A 15,578-nucleotide genomic window follows, 5' to 3' on the forward strand; every position below is an offset into this window, starting at 1 on the left:
ACTTGGGCTGTCCAGGACTCACTTCAATACTCTCAGTCGAGCTTTCCAATAACTGGCTAATTTTGCTGTTAGGACATAGGCTATACCACTTAAACAGTGATGGTTTTCAACTTCCTACCCACATCCAGAAGGACAAATACACCGTTTCACAGGGGAGGACACAGAGCAGCTCAGTGTAGTGCAGCTCTGAGAGCCAAGAGATGTGTTCCCCAAAGCCCTCATGAAATGTGCAGATCAGTGCAGTGCCAGTGAGAACACAGTTGCACAAACAGCTTTGCAGGCTGTCTGCTCCCACCTGGGCATGGCTAAACCCAGAACTCCATTTAGTAGACCACCTGAATTAGCTCTGCAGAGACCGAGGGAGGGCAAATCACTCTCTGGCAATGTCACTGCAGTCCTGGCTATTCCCAGCTAGCAATGGATGAGGTGTGAGTCTGGGGAATGTGTCTTCAGAAGATCAGCCTAATTCTCCTTGGAAATGAAAAAGTAAGGATAGTCTTATCTCTAGACACAGGGCTGGAAGGAAGAGAGATGTAAAGAGGGAAGAAGAGAAAGTTCTGTTGTAAGAGAGAGAGTTGGAAATCAAAGAGCAAGTGTTTGTGAAGTCTTCTGATTGCTGATGACTTTCACTTCAAAGTCCCAGAGTTTTAAAGGCATCTCGTAAATCATCTACTTCGTACAGTGGCTGCAGGACAAAATACAAATGGTAGGTCAGTTGTCAAGTGAGCAGGAGCCTATGAAGATGGGGAAGGAGGAAGGAATGGCAGGAGATGGGATGAGAAGTGGTAGAAGGGGAAGAGAATGAGGAGAGGAGATATGAAGGAAGTTGGGGGAGAGAGGCATGAGGAGTGTGGAAGCTGAAGACACAGGACTAAATGCAATGGCAGATGGCAGAGATGGGCAGCAAGAGCAGAGAAGAACTGTAGTGAGGAAGTGAGGAAGAAGCTGAGGGGAAGAGGCACTGGAAGGAGAAGGAGAATTGGCCCTCACCAGGAGGATCCGTCGAAGTTTTCTGGACAGATGGACGGAGTTTTCATGCAGCCCTTCCCAGGCTTTGAATGTCTTTTCCCTGTTCTCCACAAATGTGTTCCAGCAGTAGAAGTAATCTGTGTGGCACAGGGGAGTTGTTACAAAGTGCTCAAGACTGCCCCAGAGAGGACACTGACCTCTCCTAGGATCACATCACATCCTGCCATCATCTTCTCTGGGTCCTTGTCCTAGCTTCTCCCACCCTCCTGTGTCTCCTTAACTCCCCATAGCTTTCCATCGTTGCTTTCTCGCCTGCACATCTCACCTTTGAAGGTCATGATGGCAATCTGGGCCCCTGCCCTGTGCAGGCGCCTCAGCCCCTCAGGCTCTGCCTTGCGGTCCTCGCAGAAGTAGAGGCGTGCCGTGAAGATGCGGAGGGTCAGGTTGGGGTAGGCGCGCAGAAAGTCGGCCACGTGTCGGGCGCAGTCGTAACAGGGGCTCCAGGAGGTGAACCAGGTGATACGGTAGCAGCGGCCTGGGTCGAGGTCCCAGGCTGAGATGTAGCGCAGGAAAAGCACCTCCACGTGACAGCCCATCTTCGTGAAAGAGGGAGAGGGGCAAGGCGTGAGGTGAGGCAGGGGGAGCAGGGTGTAAGAGGGGTGAGGAGGGAGGTGTGAGTTGGATGGGGTGTGAGGGGAGGAGCAACAAGGTGGGGGGTCGGTCCTAAGGTCAGCGCACAGAGGGAGAAGGTGCAGTGGTACATAAGTGGAAGAGTGGCTAGAAAAGCACTGATGTGTAGGAACATATAAAAGGAATGGGTGGGAGCTAAGCAGAAAAATAGGTAGACTGGTAAAGCAGTAGGGAGTATGGATGTCTTGCTGGTAACACACTTGTGGGTAGCATAAAGTACAGGTTCACCTGCAGCCTGCATCCCCCAAATAGTATGTACCAGTGCAGTGTCCATGCTCATGAACACGTGTGCCAGGGCCTGTGTTGCTGTCACAGCCCTCCTTTCCCTCCTGCCCCAGGCGAACTGGAGCTGCATGCACCTCAGCACGGATATAAGAACACGATGCCAAGGTGTTCTCCGTACCTTATTGCGCAGGTATCCAAAGTCCAGGGAGCACGATGTAGCACTGTCACGGCGCTTTACAACATAGCAGAGGTAGGTTTCACGCCGGCCCTTGGCCCAGCGCAGGTTCTTGAAGTTGTAGAGGAAGAGTTTCCTCTTCATCAGGAGGCTGCAGGAGAAGACAAGAGAGAACTTCCATTAGCCCCACCCTGGAGCCAGCAGTTGGCCATGTCTTTGTTGAGGCCTCAGCACCAAAAATATCCTCCTCATGTCCAGGCCTCTCAGTACGAGAAAAGCATCAGTAATTTGCCTGCAATGTGTTAGGGAAAGGGTGCAGACGTGACTCTGGGGATGAAGCAGGTGACCTTGTGAGTGGAAATAGTAAGTGAATTAGTAGTGATGAGTCAAATAGCAACTATGGCTGGGTAGAGTGTGAAAATATCTGCAAATATCCAAAAGATGGACACCAATGAAGGAGAAGGATGAAGGTGTCTGAGAAGACCTGGGAAGATGAGAAGGTCTGGAGTTCAGTCATCAAGAATTTTTGCTGTATGAAACTCTGAAAAGCCACTGGGGCAAGGGACGGATCAAATTAAAGCCTCTTTAGAGAAGACTGGACAGTTTCTTCCCAGCTTTGCCCAAAAGAAGAGTATGGTTGAAAGCGTGCAATAGGGGCTTGGATAAGGGGCCATACACTAGCTGCCAGAATACATAATGGGGTAGGCATGCTGACACTGCTCCAGACACAAGTACCATTCTCACGTTAGACAAACATCGAGATTGGTGGGGTCCGGCTCCCATGCCCACGGATCCTGCTGGGGAGAGGCAGCAGGAGCACAGGGTGGGTAAGGTAGTAATGAGCTGAATCTAGCAACCTCACTGCCAAGTGGAGGTACATAGGCAGCTGAGAACAGCTGTGTTCATTGAGGTGAGATACTCACCTCCCCCACAGCAATGCAAAACAGAAGTGAATGGGTTAAAAATAATCACGTCCTTTGTCATCTTTTCCCTCTGATAGGCTGATGTTCAGCAAGGAGATGGGGTCAGTTTAAGTGATACTGAGCTGGCTTTTCGGCGGGGGGCGTCCAGTGAGGTGTAGGAAAGGGGAATTTGGGTTTGTGAGGAATTTAAATCCGATTTAAATCTGAGAGTCTAAGCAAAGAAAAGTTTCTTATACAAACACCCTTCATCTGTTTGCCAATGTCACCATAAAGCCTGAGCACTGCAGAGCACTTAATCTCCAGCTAACAGTGGCATCCTCTCTGCTCCTGCAGGAGCTTCAGTCCATTGTGCACCCTCACACATGGCCACTGCACCGCAGGTACTCATTCATACAGTCACGCACATCCTCTTGCCTTTTGTTACCTGCCTAGTGCACGTGCTTTGCTCTCCTGTAGCACTCCCTATTGCACCTCACACCGCATCGCCAGAAAGGCACGTTCTTCCCTCAAGCACCCTTGCTACCCTGATTGTCCCACAGATAGGCAAGCCACCCGCACCCATCCTCTTTCCTGCTGTGTCACCCTCAGCCTGCAGTGCAAAAATACCTGTCCTGCTCACACAGAAAGAGCAAGCACACACATACTCAGTTATGCCAGCCTTTATACTGACATGCTCCTAGAGAAGTAGATCACATGGGAGTTGTGGCATGTCTCCTGCTAGGAGAAAGTCCATAGCAAAGACAAGGCTCTGCAGAGTCCTGTATGCAGTCAGAGGGCAAAGCATCCCTACTAAGCATTTTATTCAGCCCAACAGCAGCCTCAGGCAGTTCTTGGAGGTCTGTCCTGTAAGCCCTGCTGCAGTCCTGCTCTGCTGGGCTTGCAGGTTGTTTCAGGAGTAGAGCACAAACTGATCCCACTGCATTTCATCACCCCTTTCTCTGGCAGTTCATGTTGGGTGCATCTTTCCCATACCCACTGTATGTTCTTCATCATCAGTTTTGATTTATTTCTCACAGTTAGAGCTGCCCCACTTCTACCACCTTAGATTCACCCTATTTTCCTGTGTTTGTACAAACACCTACGAACACGTGTGTATATTCCCTAATACACACATATGTTGGTCTCCTCACAAAACTGTCAACCAGTAGTTCACCTCAGGCTTCTCCCTCTTCGATGTGTGTTATTGCAGGGATATGGGGAAGACTCTCCCCCATAACAGAGGTGCTGGAGAGGGGGCACCCCTTCAATGTGTGACAGATCCTCAGGTTGTCCAGAGAGGCTAGCCCAGACAATTGCAGGGGAAATGAGCGGGTATGATTGATAGGCCAGAGGCTTGCAAAGCTCTTACCTGGGGCGTGCCACAACAGCAGAAAACAGAGCAGAGGAATTGTGAAAAATGCAATCACTTGTTGAAGAACCTTATAAGCCGGGTGAAAAACAATGAAAATTACGTTGATGTTTCATCAAAGCCCATATGGAAAAATGCTTTTCAGCACATCAAAAACTTTAGGGAAAACAGGCTTTCCCTTTTCTCTTTCTTGTGAAGTTTTGGGCAAAAATATTTGCTTTCAAAATGTTTCTGATTCTTCTTCTAACTGTCCCTTTTCTCACTTCTTGCAATTTTTCTCTATTCAATGATTTTGCCCCTGCAGAGCAGCGTGTGGATGCAAATAAGGGTGAAGAACAAGAAATAACCCCAAACCCCAGAAAAATAAAATTATGATCACTTGGGTTATTTTTCAGTGTCAGAACAAAGTGAAGACAATTTTGAATCATAGAAGCCTAGAAATGTTCTTTAACATCAGTTCCTGTTTTCCCTTCTCTCTGGAGTTAGCCATCCCAGGGTTTCTTTGCTAGGGAGTCTTTCAGAACGTGGCTGGCACAAGAAGAAGAATAATGAATGAACAGATGTTGCAGGGAGCAACCGAGCAGATGTGCAGTTAGGTACAAACTGCTGGATACATGTGCAACTCCTATAGCTATAGCATAGCTCAAGGGAAAGCAGCAAGGACGCAGGAGCTGTGATTATACCCCAGCACTGAAGAAACAGACTGAACAGAGACCTTCTCCTCAAATAGAGATTCATGAAGCCAATCCCCAAATCAGAGTTAAGGTCCCTGAGTGTGTGAATGATATGCAATTGTGGAGAGTGATTAGTGATAATTAGCTCACAGAGTAATTGCAGTGCAAGTAGAGGAATCCAATGCTGGAACAGTCTGTGCTTACAAGCACAAGGGTGTGAGCAGCAGAAACAGAGGAAGACAGAAATCTGGTGCAAGAGGAAGAATAGGTGGATAAGGAAAGAAGAGTGGGCAGGCATTGAGGTGCTGAAGTGGCGGATAGCATCTGAATATTCACCTTTCTGTTATCTCTTTTTGTTTCTAGAAAAGAAAAAGAACAGAAAGGAACAGAGCATAGCCATGAGAAAGAGAAATGACAGAAAGGGAAAAGAGTACAGGGTTGCAGACAGTCAAAGAGAAAGAATGACAGAGACACAGAGACGCAAGGTGCAAGAGCAAGACAGGGTGGTGAGTTAGATCACTGAGTCAGATGGTGAAAGGGAAAGGGATGGTGAGCACCAAATGGAGAGCAGGTTAATTCTAAAAGAGAAATACCCTCTTCTTACATGAGCAAGAAACTGGAGGCACTCATTTTACCTGTCCATGACTGCCAGGGTCTCTCAGGTGATGGGATTGCAGGGAGGTTGTCTCACAGGCTCTGTCTGTGCAGCCCTCTGACTTGATGCACAGAAATGTGGACTGCCCCGTGTGTCCCCTCCCCATTCACCCCTATCTACCTCCTGCTGGGTGTCATCGGGGTGTGGTTGAGGGAGGAGTTAGAAAGGTCTCTGGAGCTGCAGGAGCTGAAGAGCAAAGGGTTGAGATGCAAAGGGGCATCAGTTCTGAAAGATGCTCGGCACCCATTGGTCACCTCCCCCTGCTGCACTCCCCATTGGGCCCTCCCTGCCTGCAGAATTATTCTGAATTAATATCAATAACATAACGAGGCAGGAAGCATTGTCTAGTGGTTAGAGGGGGGCCTGGGAGCTTGTGTACCACTAACGTGAATGTGGGCAAAACCACACTATCCCTCCGGGCCTCAGGTCATGCAGCTGTGCAGTGAAGATGGTGACCCTGCCCTGCCTCACTGCGGAGGGAGCTCTGTGCAGCGCCTCGCAGCTGCCCAGATGGAAGTTGCTCAGGGAATGCCAAATTGTTGGCAGGCTTCACCCCCTCCTCCGTGTCCCCCTGAAAGGCGCAGCAGCTGCTTGGCAGCATGGGGCAACACTGAAGCCGAAGAGGAGAGTGAGAAGGCCCCAGGTCTGGGGAGAGCCCAGGGTTTGACAGGGAGCGCCTGGCCCCACTTCGGCACCTGAATATGGCCATGGGCGCCCGAGCTGTGTCAACACGCCAGGATCGGTGGTGAACCTGCATTGCAAAGCCGTATGCAAGGGACCAGTGGGGAATGACTCAGGGCCTGATCCTGCTGTTCCAGGTGGCACCGGTGCTGCGATCTGCCAGCAGCAGGGTGGCTGCCAGGACCCTCCGTCTGACGGCTGTGCCCAGCAGGCGTGTGGTTGTATGCCGTCACGCCCGGGCTCATGCTCAGGATGCACACGCTTTGCTCCGCCAACACCACTCTGTGCCACCCGCGTTCTGCTCCACCATGGCCCTGCAGCACCTGCCTGGGCACCCAGCCCCTCTGCAGGGCTGAAGGACAGCCAAGGGATGGGGCAGCAGCTTCGGCCGGGCAGGGTGCTGAGGAGGCAGCCGGGGGATATTCTGCTCTGTTTCAGCCTCAAGCGGGGCACAGTTAGTGCTATGGCTGAGAAACAGGGCTTTTGTTTACCTCACGCTAGGGTAGTTCTTCATTTTTTCTCTGCTTCATTTACTTTCCTATTAATTTTACTGGCTTTCAGCATGCTAGGACTGTGTGAAACCAGTATATGCAAAAACATGAAAAGGAGAGATGAGTTGCCAGAACAGAGCAGATGACTCTCTAGCCCAGCCCTTTGGCCGTACTTGTCTTTGAGAGCGGCTGGCATGGCATACTTCAGGAAAAGAAGCACTCCTGGAAGGTACAGGGCTGGGCTGTCCTACTCCCTGGGGAAGTGTCTGGGTAGGGCTCAATGAATCCACATTTTGTCAGCTGCATTGGTCTCAAGAGCTGTGGCAGTTATCCTCTTTGAGGATCTGGCTCCTAGTGTTTGACCAAAGCTAGAAGAACCTGCAATTCTTGTGAATCCCTGTCCTACTTAACAGAGTCAAAGAGGACGCTCCTGCTAATGAAAGAGCTGTCCCCTTTCAGCCTTTGCCCTAGCAGCACCTTGTGACAAATCTCCTAGGTCAGACCAAGAGTCATTTTGTCCCCCTTTCATACTATTTTTTTTCTTTTAATAATGTGAGGAGGATGTTTGTCACACAGGACATTAAGAAAAGAAAAAAAAAAAAGCAACACACCCTGGGAAATCTGTTTCTTAGAGAACACAACTGTTTGTTTGTGTTTTATCAGATAAATTAAGGTAGCTTCAGCTTTATTCTTGTTCTGGCTTCTAATTTCCATAGCCAAAAGCTTGCAGAAAATTTTACATAACATCTTCTGCTCTGAAAGGAGACAAGAAATATCTTCATGGACTGCCTGGTCTTCCCCATAAATTAAATTTGTGCATAATGATCTTCTCAAAGATGTAGCATGTCAAGTCTCATAAAACGTTTAACTAAATCCTTTCTCTTGTCCTGCCTGTAAGTAGAATTCATTCTTCCATGTTTAAAACATCAGCTCTTTGCCTTAAATGTTGAGAGCCTCTTTGTTCTCCACAGAGGTAAAAAAGAAAGAACGAACGAATGAACAGATGAACTATATTTATGTCACTCTTTGGCAGGGCTCTCAAGTCTAAATACTGATGTAAGCTTCCTAATGCCCTTCGTTTGGACTGGTAACTTCCCTCACACTGGAGGTGCGAGTGCACAAAGTCAGTGGCAACAATTCTCTGCCTCTAGCTTTAATCCCCAAAGCAGAAACACGTTGGTGTGGATGAGTTTTTAGTGTCTCATAGCAACTCTAGGGCGGCATTTCGAGAGGGACCCTCAGCTCCTATGCAGTTCTGCCTAAAGCAGGAGCTGCAGTCTCCTGCCAAGATCTTGCTCATTAGCAGATGTTATCTCTGCTCTGGTTAAAAAAAAAAAGTAGTTTGGAAAACCACGGAAAGGTTGCTGATCCCTGATCTAGCTGCTAGTCCAGCTTCCTTCCTGGCTGTCAATTGCCAGATCTTTAGCATATGGCAGGACCCTTTTGGCTGGGAGCCAATACACAAGGAGAGATGCTGACCACTCCGGTTTTCCTTCCTTTCTGCTCAATGTAAACTTATTTGGAGAGAGGACTGGGGCTGGGAGAGAAAAACAATTCTACTGAAGATGACTCCATCTCTGTTTCTGATCAAAGCGCGGGTCAGCTAAAGGCTGGTGGGGAAGGCTAGAAAGGGTCCCTCTGCTGGTATGTTTGGAGTGTTATCTAGCAAGAGACACTGCTCCAGCTTACCAGGATCACAGAAGGGTGTCCTAGCATCCCTTCAGGTTTCTTGTGTGCGGGGCTCTATTCCCTGTCTTGAAGTGAGAACAACAGAGAAATAACAGCAGGCTGAAGAGCAGTGGTCAGGTGTAAGGAGGGGGGAGGAATATCACCATTACTGTTACTAAAGATTCAGAAAGCAAACTACTAAGAAATCAGAGAGCAAAAATGCGGTGAATAATTAAAAGTAATTACCTAGCCCCAAAGCAGAGGAGAGGTTGCTTGTTTAGTCAACAGGAAGTCGTGTGTTGGTGTGTACCGATATAAATACATATTTATTTTTTCCATTCACCCTTTGCTCAGAAATCGCATTTTGAAACAAGCGCCGACATCACCAGTTGGTTGGTTCTTAGGCTGAACACAAGAAATGCAGACACCTGCTTCCCCTCGCCTCAAGCGAAAACCTCAAGCAGAAAAACTTTCTCTGCTCAACAAGTGCTGATGCACCACAGACACTGACTTGCACAGAGACCTTGAGCAGGGGAACAGTGGAGCTCCTTGCAGTTAGACACAGGCAAATAAATAAGCCGATGTGCTTATTTATTATAAGCACATATAATGCAATGTGCTTATTTAATATAAGCAGATATTAAGCATAAGCATATATTAAAGTGCTTATTTATTATACGCACATTACATTATATTCTGTGTTCATTCCACAAAGGTTCATCACCCTATCTTGAACGCATAGGTAACGCACTTGCTCAGGCACCTCTGCCAGGCAGACCACTCCCATTACTCCAGTCCTGGGTGTAAAAAAAATCTGCACTAAATATAGAGGCAGTTTGCTGTCTAGGACATGGGGCAAACGGCCTTGTCCCTAGAGCTGCCAACTCATCTTGTGACGCAGCTGCGGATGCCATGCCTGGGGAGAAGGTTTCAGCAGTTGCATGACAAAGCACTGCCTTTCGTGGTGTGGAATGTGCAGCACCACAGAGATACATGAAAGCTGTGAGGACCCGTATGAGGTCTGCCGGGGGTGGGAGGGTGGGTGTGTGGGGGGGTGCTCTAAAGCACTGTGGGGTGAGTGTCACTGAGGCTGCACCTATGCCAGATGAAAGCAGGGACCCCAGGTCGTGAGAGGGAAGTGGGAAGGAGAGAAGGCGAGAGTCCAGGATGTGTGCGAGTGCCACTGGGAGGGTGGGTTTGTGAAACCTGGGCCCCCGTGCTGTGCACTGCTGCATGCTGCAGGATTGTAGGTGATGCTGCCACTGATGAAGAATTGAGGGCATCTGGTTGCTGGGTGTGCACTAAGATTATACGTTACGCGTTTTACTAGCAATTTGGCTTTCCAGGCTTGCACTGCAAAACCTTTACCTGGAGACTTGACTCGTGGTTTATTTTTGTTCTGCTGTTGAGCTTGTTTTGGTGCTGGGGGATGAGGCAAATTAGGGCGAAACTATTGAATTGAGTATGCATTTTTCAACCACAGTCCTGTGAGTGCCTCTCATTCCTGCCCTGCAGCTCTCTGCTAGCCCAGCCTGGGGCTCCTTATAGGAACTAATGACCCTTAATCCTGCCTCTGCAACCCAACAGTGTTTCCTCTCCCCACCTGTATTAATTCCCCCCACCACGTCTCTAGGCAGCAGCGGTTCCGTCCCTTGCTACCAGTGACTGACACCTGCTGGGATCACCAGCAGGAAGGAAGGAAAGGGGCTGGGTTGGGTTGAGGAGTTTGAGACCTAGTGAATGGCTTCCCCACCATGAATGCAGGTAAGAAATGTGACCAAAGTCCAAGTACTTGCACTGAATGTCCTCAAGCGTCTTCTCTAGCTTGAGGGTGTGACATGGTTGGCAGCTTATCTCATTCACACTAAGAAAAACACAGAGTCTGCAATCAAAGCAGAATGCGCCTTCCCCATGCTGAGAGCTGGGGGTGGGGAAGTACCCACCAGAGCTGCTTGCACCTTGCTGCTTCCCATAGCAGTGCATGCAGCTCCAGCCTCCAGCGCAGCCTGCCCATCTGACTTGGCTTCTGACTCTGTGCTGCACAGACCCGGAGGACATCCTTTTTGCACAGGGAGCTGCAGGCTGCGTTCCAGTGTTATTCCATTCTCCTACAGCTCAGCCCCCTGGTCTGGGCACCCCAGACCCTCCTCCCAATCACATCTTCCCCCTCCTTAATGGAAGTCATTGGCTCCGTATCTCTGCAATCATCTGCTAGTCACGGGGAGAAACTCAGTTTTGCACCACAGTTTTTCACAATGAGACTCACCTTCTAGCTGTGGTTATGGTTTCACAGACCAAAGTTGCCTGTTCTTAGCTCCTGTTTGTGCAGTTTCTGCAGCTCATGCTACTCAGTGCAAAAAGAGCTTGCACCTGGGGCCCGGGTGGTAAATCCTGATTTTAATTTCCCTCTTGCCTTTGGAGAAGTCCTTTGCTGGAGAGGCTGGGTCAGAAGTGCTTGGGAACTCACTAAAGAGCAGTATGTTGCATGTTCCTTGGCTTGCAGTCATGTGTTGAGCTCCCTGCAGTTGTACAAGCTTTCCTTGTCTGGAGGTCCTCATGAGCAGTGTTCTTGCATCTTACAAAGTTTTCTTATCAACATAGCAAGCATTTTCAGAAGATTCAAGATAGCCTTGCTACTTCTTGTCTTCCTCCCCCCAGAGTTCAGGGCTGCTCTTATGCTCCTGTCACTGGCGACATCCAGAAGGTTTGTGGGATGCCACCACTAGCCTCTAATGCCAAAGTATCAGACAGTAGAATTAGGGTCTGCCTACAACACCCTGATCATCTTCCAGGGGGCCCAATGCTCTTGGCAATGGGGTGGAACAGGAGACCCATCCTGAGATCAATGAAAAGTGGGAGAAGGGATGAAAAGTGATTCTCATTGCATGATGAGGATCTCCTCCTTTGCTGTGATATCTCTGCTGTCTTCCTTCCTAGCTAGTGCATTGCCATGCCTGGCTGTGCTGCCTGTTAGCATCAGCTATTTCTTTAGCCATGACCACATGGGAGGCTCCCAAGTTTCTGCTGTAAGCAGTGAGGTCAGAGTTGTGACACACTTCAGCTAGCTGCCCAGGCAGGGGAGGACATCCAAGAGTCTGAGAACTTCCCAGCTATTTTCATAGAGTTTAAAAATACCCTTTCATGTTTCAGCCAAAAGCATGGGTTCTGCTTGGATGAAAAGGCTGGTAGAAGCTCCTAGAAAGCAGAGGAGAGAAAGAAGAGGAAGAATCTGAAGGGGAAACAAAGACCCTGGGAAACTACTGATTATGAATTATTGTTATCAGAAATTTTAATTCACTGGTGCCCATTGGTTTTAGACACTGCTTGTAACATTGCTTCTTCCCGCTCAGATGTGGCCCCAAAACAACTATATCTCACTAAAATATACAGCTCTTGCATTCACATACACAACCAGTTAATTTCCCTTTGCCCAGTCTGTACTCAACAAGGGGACACCATGTCCACTCACCACTTCTGTCATTTCTGTGCAGGTACAGGTAGGGTAGGGCACAGGCACGTTTATTTTAAGGTGGCTAGCTTGGTGCCATCCCAATTTGGAAAACTGGTGACAAGACCAAAAAAGCTCACAGGTTGGAGAGGCAAAAATCTGCGCTGGAGTAGTGCCCCTGGGGACTCTCAGGGAACAGAAATGGCAAACGGGCTTGCAGAGACTATGAAGAGTTCAGATGCCTTTCCTAAACTAAACCAAAGGGAAACTACCAGCTAGTGGACAATGGAGCCAAGAGAAATGGTGTAATGATGGTGCAAGCAGAGCTGATGAGAACATTACTTGTGATCACAGTGTGGAGAGTCTCAGGAAGGACTACATTCACATCGCACCAGGCAGAAAAGAAACTCTTTTGAATCCTTCCTCCACAGCAAGGACCAGGCTGAAGGCTAAGTCTAGGCTTGGAAGAAAACAGGTTTTATTTATTAATCCATAATAATGGCCAACACAGCTTGCTCCAGCCGATCTGTGCTACTGGGGTACCAGACGAGAGACATAGTGAGGTGTAAACATTTTCTAGTGGGTGTGTTTTCCAATACCATCTGACTTTGGTGCTACACAGGAACAGTCAGAGCAGTAAGCCCCAGAGGAATGCCTGGAAAGGCATGGAAACACAGGGAAATGGATGGAAAGTCTTTGTAGGTACAAGGCACCCAATACGAGAGGTGGCATGCTGACATGTGCATCAGTGCGAAACGAAAACCTTGGTCAAGATGTCACGTTGGTAGGCTCTGCTGGCTATCATGTTTGAAGCAACTGCTGCTGCTGCACGTGCCGCACTGCTGCTCCAGCCTCTAAAGCATTGGCTAAGAAGCCAGAGAAGGTGGCAGGAGGATCCAAATCCTGCAAACCCCCAGTCTCCAGGGGGCTGATTATGAGGGCGATGACAGTCTCCAAGAAGCACAGAAGAACTTTCTCTCACCACTCTGGAAGGGAACTGAAGTCTACACAGTACAGAAGGACAACAGCTGCTCCAGGCTGGGGCTCAGGAGCCTGGACAAGGGCAGAAAAAGAGGACTTGGTACTTCTAGCTCCTTTAAACTCAACAACAAGCCAAGAGGAAGGTGCCAAGGTGGCAGTAAGGGACAAGAACCACCTGACCCTTGACTGGCATGGCCAAGAAGCCCAGATTAGCTGTGGCTGTGAAGGAAATCCCAAGGAAAGCCAAGAAACTGGCAGCTACCATGGCCTAGAAAGCAATCAAGAGCTTAGACAATATGAAAGCTGACAGACCAAAAAAGGCAAAGATTCAGCTAAGGGCAAAACAGTGAAACCCAAGGCTACCAAACCCAAGGCAGAGAAATCGAAAGTGGCCTCTGGCTGAGAAGATAGTGCACAAGAAGTAGATGCTGTATGAGCACAGAAAAAGTGTCTTGCTTCAAGGACACAGGGTGTAAATCTTTTTATTGAACCATTGATTTTCATCATGTTTTGCATTTTTAACACAGTTTCCCCAAAGGAAGAGAATGAATTGTAATAATTAAAATTCCTTGTTTTGCAATAAAACTCAGGTTTTGTATGAATTAAATGTTTCTTCTTGCTATTTTCTTTAGTTGTCTGCAGCAGTATTGTAGGGGAGATGGAGACAGAGCCTGCTCAGAGGTGCACAGCAAAAAGAATAGAGACAATAGATGAAAGCTGCAACAAAGGAATTTCTGATCTGACATCAGGAAAATATTCTCCACCTGAAGTGTGGTGCAGCACTGGAACAGGTTGTGGATTCTCCATCCTTGCCAACTTTTTAAAAATTCAGCTGGACAAGGCTCCAAGCAATCTGATTAGAAGTTAGGTCTGCTTGCTAACTTTCAACCTAATTTTACCTATGATCTTAACTGGCAAGGTATACTATCTCAATAAGGACATTTATTCAAAAAAATGCACAGCTTCATGTACATTTATTCTTATATTTAAGCAGGTGAGTTGTCACATTACTTATTATTTAGACACATTGAATTACTTATATTTATTCATTACATCTTTTTGTTCATGTCTAATTTGTGACAAGCTGTATTTGTATGGAAATTGCAATTTTAGTAAAATGCCCAAAACAGCATTCTGAGAGTTTATTCATTAAATGAAGCTTTGCTCTGCTGATGACTTTCACCAATTCATTTTTTTTATATACTTCGACGTAGTAGCAGCAAGTACATGCAGCTTGCATTTTAACTGATATAACTAATATTACTGAAAACATTTTTATTTGAAAAAATAATTTACATTAATAGCAAAAATAGACAATCAAATTCATTCAGGATGTTTCACACACCTTTTTTTATAGGTTTTTTTTTTTAATGGACTAAAATCCAGCTCTCTGTTTTGTGGGAGTTTATTCCAGCTTGCTACATTACAAGGGCTAAGGATGGCAGGGAACAGAGAGAAACAAAGCAATATGCTGAAGATCAGAGATGAGGAGGTGAAAAGGAGATCCAGAAATGGAATTCAGATTTCCTGTGCCCGAGTCAAGGAGCTGTTCACAACTGGACAAGTGTACACTGTCAAAACAATGTCAGACCATGTGGTGCCAGGAGTAAATGTTATGGGATCAAGCACCTTTGAAATATTCTTTCTGAAAAAAACCCACCTTTTTCTATTTTAAACTAAAATCCCTTTTGGTTTCAACCCAGCTATTCTTTATGTAATAGAGGTGCTCTTTTTGGATGGGTTGCAAAGCACCGCTGCCCTCTGTGAAGGACAAGCCCACACCCCAGGCAGCAGTACGCTGTTGAGGGATCCCTCCAAGCTGAGAGGCCTGATGACAACAAGTTTTGCTCATGCTGCGGGTTCTTGTGGACAAGATCCAGGCAACATGGAGATTCCAGGTGACATGGCAGCTGCTTCCAACAGCCTCCCCGTGCTTTCCCGCAGCACTCCCCTTCCTCCTCGCCTTGTTTCTGCAACCAGGGGCCACCACCTCGATACACGCGGTTGCTGTTCCCACAGTGCACGAGTTGACCTGAGGTGCAGTTCTCCCCTCCCTTCCCCGACTGGCATGTCCTTCCCTTCAGAGAATCCTGAGCTTGGCAGCTGAGGGAGCCACCGCATGTCAGAACTGGAGGGCAAGAGAAAAGGAGAGCTGGCATGGGCCAAGCACTGCCCCCAGCCCCACTTGGCAATGCAATGTGTCACGTCATCGAGCACCCTTCCTGCTGCCCCACTTCAGCCCCACTGTCCTCCTCACTGTGTTTCTTGCTCCGAGATGAACATATGAACAGAGAAGAAAGAGAAGAGATGAGGAAAATAATAGAGGCAGAGAACAAAGAGGAGAAGGAGACATGGGAAGGTGGAACAACTCTGGCTTTCCAGGTGCAGCAGAAAGCCCTTGGTGTGGCCAGCTTCCCTTGCAGGGAGCTCCAGCTCCATATGCCCAGCAAAGTGAGGTACCACTTCAAACTGGGGACCAGGCATCAGAGCACTGGCCTTGAAACAGCAGCCTTCAAACTGGCAACACTGATCAGTACTCAGGAGCCGTGACAGCAAAATGAGCAAGAACAAGCATTGTGTGGGAAGTGACTGCAGGCCATCTAACTCCTGCTCCGAGTCAGAATACTTTATGAAAATCAGCCACAAACTC

The 15,578-nt window shown here is 48.0% G+C and overlaps 1 protein-coding gene across 1 annotated transcript; it reads right to left on the minus strand.

The window, feature by feature from the left end:
- Positions 1 to 631: 631 nt before the first annotated feature.
- Positions 632 to 2,842, minus strand: AICDA (activation induced cytidine deaminase; the record flags this gene model as incomplete). Its single annotated transcript, XM_082308827.1, has 5 exons — positions 632 to 685; positions 991 to 1,106; positions 1,295 to 1,565; positions 2,063 to 2,233; positions 2,804 to 2,842. The coding sequence occupies 5 exons, from the start codon at positions 2,840 to 2,842 to the stop codon at positions 632 to 634; spliced, it is 651 nt and encodes a 216-aa protein (XP_082164953.1).
- Positions 2,843 to 15,578: the final 12,736 nt, after the last annotated feature.

Source organism: Platalea leucorodia, assembly GCF_965183815.1.
Source record: "Platalea leucorodia genome assembly, chromosome: 4".
Classification (NCBI taxonomy): domain Eukaryota; kingdom Metazoa; phylum Chordata; class Aves; order Pelecaniformes; family Threskiornithidae; genus Platalea; species Platalea leucorodia.